This window comes from Squalius cephalus (genome assembly GCF_949319135.1).
Source record: "Squalius cephalus genome assembly, chromosome: 3".
NCBI lineage: Eukaryota > Metazoa > Chordata > Actinopteri > Cypriniformes > Leuciscidae > Squalius > Squalius cephalus.
Window position 1 is genome coordinate 20169849 of NC_137124.1, and position 6000 is coordinate 20175848.

At 37.6% G+C, this 6000-nt stretch overlaps 1 protein-coding gene across 1 annotated transcript; it reads right to left on the minus strand.

Annotated features, from left to right (window-relative positions):
- Positions 1 to 964: 964 nt before the first annotated feature.
- anxa2b (annexin A2b) lies at positions 965 to 6000 on the minus strand. The gene is made up of 13 exons (XM_079867350.1): positions 5929 to 6000; positions 5150 to 5204; positions 4874 to 4967; positions 4142 to 4236; positions 3886 to 3999; positions 3248 to 3338; positions 2666 to 2745; positions 2441 to 2500; positions 2205 to 2298; positions 2024 to 2119; positions 1654 to 1712; positions 1390 to 1512; positions 965 to 1246 (listed from the first exon to the last, which is right to left on the minus strand). The coding sequence occupies exons 2-13, from the start codon at positions 5198 to 5200 to the stop codon at positions 1187 to 1189; spliced, it is 1017 nt and encodes a 338-aa protein (XP_079723476.1). The 5' UTR covers positions 5201 to 5204; positions 5929 to 6000; the 3' UTR covers positions 965 to 1186.

Here is a 6000-nt window from a genome sequence, read left to right on the forward strand (position 1 = left end):
CAGCTATTTGGGGTGTTTTAGGGCCCCTCCCTCTGGAATAGCTGTCAGCTGCGCCCTAATTCAGAGGCTGCATCCTTCAAAGGCCAATTGCGTCACCACGGCGTGAAAAAGGCTGTCCCAATTCAAAGGCTTCTTCAGATGCGACCTACAAATGTGTCCTTCGTTTCCCGTGCAATGAAGGATACAACAGATGGATCCCTCGCGGCCTTACCTACCCCACCCCATAATTCATTGCGCGCCAGTGTGAGTGACGACAGGATTTTTGAGAGAAATTGCCTTATTTCATCTTTAAACGTAACTATTGGATTTAAACTTACTCAAATATCATGATAAAAATTTAAAAATAAAAACAAAACTTTAAAGTGGTTCAAATGTTGACTATATGCGATTATATGTAGTTTATATTCTTTATTATATACAGAAATGGACCATGGTAAATATATTTTTTGTTTTGTGAACCCTGTTTTAATTTCAGACAGTTTAATATAACTTTCAAAAAAGTCCAGTACAAACTTTAGACTGTCTGGCTAGACTGTCCCATTTAACAACACTCGTTCCGACCTTCTTGGCCTTCAAAGGTGTGTCCTTTGTAGACTGCATCCTTCGTGAAGTTTCAGCTCAAAATACCCAACAGATCATTTATTATAGCATGTCCAATTTGCCCCTATTTGGGTGTGAGCAAAAACACGCCATTTTCATGTGCATACCTTTAAACACAAAAGAGCTGCTGCTCCCCGTCCCCTTTCCAGAAGAGGGCGGAGCTTTTACAGCTGGTGCTTTGGATGCTCTGGAGTTATGGATCAACTGGGTATTGTGTTTACTGGGGAAATGCATTACATATATATATGCATAAATGCATATATATATATATATAATAAATGTCTGTCCACTGAATGTGACCCACAATCTTGATTACCCTCCATGGCCATGGGAAAGTGAACATTTTACACATTCAAAACAACGTGTACTTACAAGTGTTTTTATTAATTTAAACAACAACAACAACAAAATATTATTCTGTATTATTTTGTCTTTTGAGTGAAATGTGATCAGTTTAACTAATAGTAAAAATCAGTCATACTGGCACAAGAAAACACAAAGCATGCTCCATAATCATACAGCATTTTAGCTAATTGTTTCGAAAGGTCACTGCTAGACATCTGCAACAGAACATTATAGATTGTGTTTAGTCATCTCCTCCACAGAGATTAAGCAGAGCTCTCTGGTAGTCACCCTTAGTGTGCTCCTGAAGAGAAAAAGACAATGAAAAGAGATTAAAGAGATTTTGATTAAAATGCTTCTTAATGAAGCCAAACTAAGAGCAGAAAGAAAAGAAGAGGGAGATAATAACAAAACAAATAAGAAGGATTTATACAATTGGATACTTACTAAAATTGTCTGGTGCAGAGATTTTCCAAAATTCCTCTTAAACTCTGTGCGAATCTTCATTAGATCGACTTCACAGCGGGAGACGATGATGCGCGTTACTACCTTATCTTTCACACTTTTACTCTGCAAACATCAAAATCGATAAAAGAAACTGACCCACATAACTCAGACTTAGCCAATGTCATCTCCTTACATGTCAAATGACACATTTAGATATTCAAATGTGACCATTTTCAAACGTGATATATACAATTAGATACTCACCTTCATGGAGTCATTGAGTCTGCTGGCAAAAAACAGATGTTTGTTCTCCAAGCACTCAACTGCAGAAAGACAGAGATCAGTCGTAAGAAGAGGTTACAGGTTCTCTGACTTAGGTAGGAGACTCTCTTCAGTTCTCTTCTGGCTTCTTGCCACTAATGCATTTCCACAGGGCTTTCCACAAAATGTTCCTCAAACAGCTTGTGATTATGGTTAATAAGACATGGTAAAGAGATTCCCAAGGAAGGAGTAAGAGTGTGAAAGTGTAATTGAGCCAGCAGGCATAACCATCATCAAATCTGCCAAGCACATCTCTTAAGTGTTCTGACAATTTGACGACAGCTTATGTGAAGACCAGACAGCTGATAGATACCTAGTGTGAGGAAGGATTTTTCCAGATCCCCTTTCACCTCCTTTCGAATGCTTTCCTTAATGTCGTATGGGCTGTATCTCTTGTACCTTTCAAACACTGAGAAAAAGAGGCTTTGATTAGGTTGTTACACAAAGGATGATCATGAGAGTTGACTTTAAATACATCTCTGTTCATTTGTCACCTTTCTGCAAGTGTGGGACGCTCCTCTCAGAGAAGATTGTAATCCAGGTGGTCACATCAGTTCCTTTTCGCTTCACTCCAGCATCATAAAGAGCCTAAAAATCACCGTAATGGACACAGGATTATAAAAAGTTCACTTTTTGGTTATTCCAGTGGTCATCTGAATGTACAATGGTTTATCATAATATTATTTTAAGCATGCTGAATAAGAATAAGAGTTAAAAGGGCTCTACTCACTCTTGCATCATTGTCAATCTTCTCATAGTCCACCACGTTACTTGGCTCATCTCTCTTGGGCTGTGGACATGAATGAATACAGTATGAGCACAGCAATACAGGATATGCACTTATGTTGCCGGTAAAGGAATTACCAGTTACTTATTGGGAAATAAAGTGGAATTTGATCATAATTACCACAAATAACTCTTATACTTTGAGAAATTATTGGTTTATCTATGTTACCTGTACAAGGGCCAGGAGCAGTTTAGCGACATCACCAGATGTGTCTCCAGAAATATCTTTCTCCAAATCCTTCTTAAACACTGCAGGAGAAAAGGGGATATGAATGCCAGTGTATTCGTGCTTTGCTTTTTAAAGCTACGCTGTGTAGGATTTTCTCCCATCTAGCGGTGAAATTGTTTATGACTACCAACTGAATATTACTTTCTAGCCCCTCCCATTCCGGGGGCGTTTTAACTCCTACGGTGGCCGTATTATTTCAAATCTGCCGGCAGTCGCGAGTAATCTCCCCCGCATTCGTCACGGTGCCACTGAGTGTAAAAACGCGAAAGGCGAAGCTTGAATTTCCAGGTATGTACCTCATTGGCTAATGTATTTTCACGATGGAGGCGCAACATGGCTGCCGCCATTCGAGCGACTCGCTCATATGTATTCTAATTGGCAGATTCTACGCTTACGAGAATACTTGATTAGTTGGTAGAAGTAATTACACATTAATGAGCACATATCATTTTGAAAAAACAAAGTGTTTTTTGCTAATAATCAACTTAAAAAATTACACAGTGTAGCTTTAAGGACACTCACTTTCTCTGTAAACCTTCTTGATTTCCATCAGCTCTTCTTTATTGCGAGAACACACCATCTCATTAAGACTGTCCTCATCAGTGCCCAGACCCTGCAAAACACATGGCACTGTCACATGAATGCAATGAATGAATACAACTCTAAAGACATTTAGAATGTTATAAAATGCTTTCATTTTTAAATAAATGCTGTTCTTTTGAACTTTCTATTTTTCAAAAAATACTGAAACATATGTATCATGATTTCCTCAAAAATATTAAGTAGATCAACTGTTTTTACTGTGATAATAATAAGAAATTATTCTTGAGCACCAAATCAGCATATTACAATGATTTCTGAAGGATCTTGTGATACTGAAGACTGGAGTAATGAGGCAATTTTAAAATACACTGTTACACAACAATATTCATTTGAATTTTGACCAAATAAATGCAGCCTTGGTGAACATAAGAGACTTTCAAAACCATTCAAAAATCTTGCAGACTCCTAACATATGAACGGTAACATGTCCCTTTAATGTATGCTCTTAACAGGACAGAACATTTTTAAATATGGAGTTATGGAGCTGAATTTTAAAACAGGGGAGAGCAGAAAGCAAGCAGCGTTTTCATAAACGATTACAGATCAATGCAACATACTTTCATTGATGATTTCAGTTCGGAGGCATCATACTGTGCTGTGCTCTTCATCAACCCCAGAATCAGATGCTCCAAAGAGCCTGAGAGCGCCCCCTTCAGGGCACTTACCAAATCCTACAACACAAACAGCGTCAGGTTGTTTGAAACTTTGATAGACAATATACAGTATGTACATACATATATTAAAATATAGCTTTCATTAAGGTTAGATGATCCAGTTAAAACAAAAACACAAAAAAATAATTATGGTGTGTACCTTCTTTGCACGTTTTTCATACTCAAACGCAATTTCGGTCCTTTGTGAGCAACAGCGTTTTGTCAGGATGTCAATGATCGTCTGCTCATCAACACCTGAAGCGAGAATGAGAGGAGAAGATAGTGATTGAGAAAGAAAGCCATAGAGCATTAAGATAAGGCCTTGAAGGACTAATTGCACCTTTTTATTTCCTAGTATAAAATCATTAAACAGTCATTAGCTAATTTGACACTGACACTACTAGCATACATTTTTTAAAGAAACAGAGTGCACAATCCCACGCACTTAAAAACATGGAAGGATGCATGACTCGAATGTGGTGCAGCAAAATATTTATTAAATAGCAATGCTTGAGAGAACTGTTATGTTATTACTTTAATATGTATTATGTCTTACAAGGCAGTGCAACACAACCCCGTTTTTCTTTTATTTCTAAATTGAAATTCTACATATATTTCCGGATGCTACCTAAATACAAATCCCAAGACCCTTCCTTACTCAATGGGGTCTTAAAGGACCACACATCCTGTTTAAGGTAGCCATAAGATAAGGCCAAAGATAATTTAGTTTGCTAAGCAAATATAAAAACAATGAAAGAAATCTTTCCCTGAAACAATTATGAAATGACATTGAGGACTTTTTTTTCCCTGTTTTTGTGTTCAACAGGACAGTTTGGAAAGTTCCTTTGCAAATGTTTGGGGGAAATGTGAAATATTTATGTCACTATTTTACCTTTGGTTTTGATGGCTGTCTCTATTTTGGCTGCATCCTCTTCTGGGTTAAAATCATAAGCTGGTACCACCGTAGGGCATTTAGGTTCTCTCTCCTGAAAAAAAATACATAAAAATATATAGATATAGAAATATAACTAGATAATATTCCAAACAGAATCAAAAATAAGTTTTGGCCAAAACAATCTTAATAGCCGCCTTAACTAACAAAGAAATGTACTTTGTTGCATTTTTGATAATACTGCATTTTATATTAGGCTACAGTTGTCATACTTACCCCTCCATAACTCAATGTAAGTTTCGTCAAAAACTCAGACACTAAAGCCATTTTCCTGAAGAGGACAGAGAACACACAATCATCCAAGGTGAACAATGAGTAGATGAAATAAGAGATACAATCTGTGTTTTAAGCCACTGTAAAATACAACCTCACCCATAGTTTCAAAGGTCTAAGTTATAGTTGTCATGGATACAGTGATTAGTGGGGCAGTGTAGATACAGGCTTCAGTGTCATCACAGGCAATTATGTAAGTCAATAAGCCATTTTACTGGCCTTAAAGGTGTCAATAATAAAGCTATATGTTATTAATAAAGACTAAAAACAGCCGTTTGGTGTGTTATTGTTCCTTAGCAGCCAACACAACAGCGGTTAAACTTGGCGCCCTGCATTGCTAACAGGAAATCATTTTCCTTCTGAAGCATACATTACGAGGTGATTTGTGAAGGAGACAAGAAGGTTTGCTGGAACTTTGTTCAGGCGCACCCGAACACACACCCATGACACATTCCACAGACCAGTGAACTTCTGACCATCACACACACACACACACACACACACACACACACACACACACACACACACACACACACACACACACACACACACACACACATTATACTGAACTAGAAAATGAAAAGCAGTACAATCAGAAATAAAAATTTCACAATGCTAAATTTTGATAATATTCACTATACTGCTGTAGTCCTGCCAAGAGATTCAGTTTAAGTTTCTCAGTCTAATCAGTGGAGAACCAGTAGAGAGGACTAGAGTCTTACCTTAGATGCTGTGGAGTGTGAAGGTGTAGCTCTGGAGTTCCAGTTGTATCTCTCTCAATGGGATTACCTCTT

Coding starts and splice junctions, on each gene's coding strand:
- anxa2b (XM_079867350.1), bottom strand. CDS start 5,200: ATGGCTTTAGTGTCTGAGTTTTTGACGAAACTTACATTGAGTTATGGA. Junction 4,000..4,141: donor ATGAAAAACGTGCAAAGAAG/GTACACACCATA, acceptor TTTGTGTTGTAG/GATTTGGTAAGTGCCCTGAA. Junction 2,299..2,440: donor AGATTGACAATGATGCAAGA/GTGAGTAGAGCC, acceptor GGTGATTTTTAG/GCTCTTTATGATGCTGGAGT.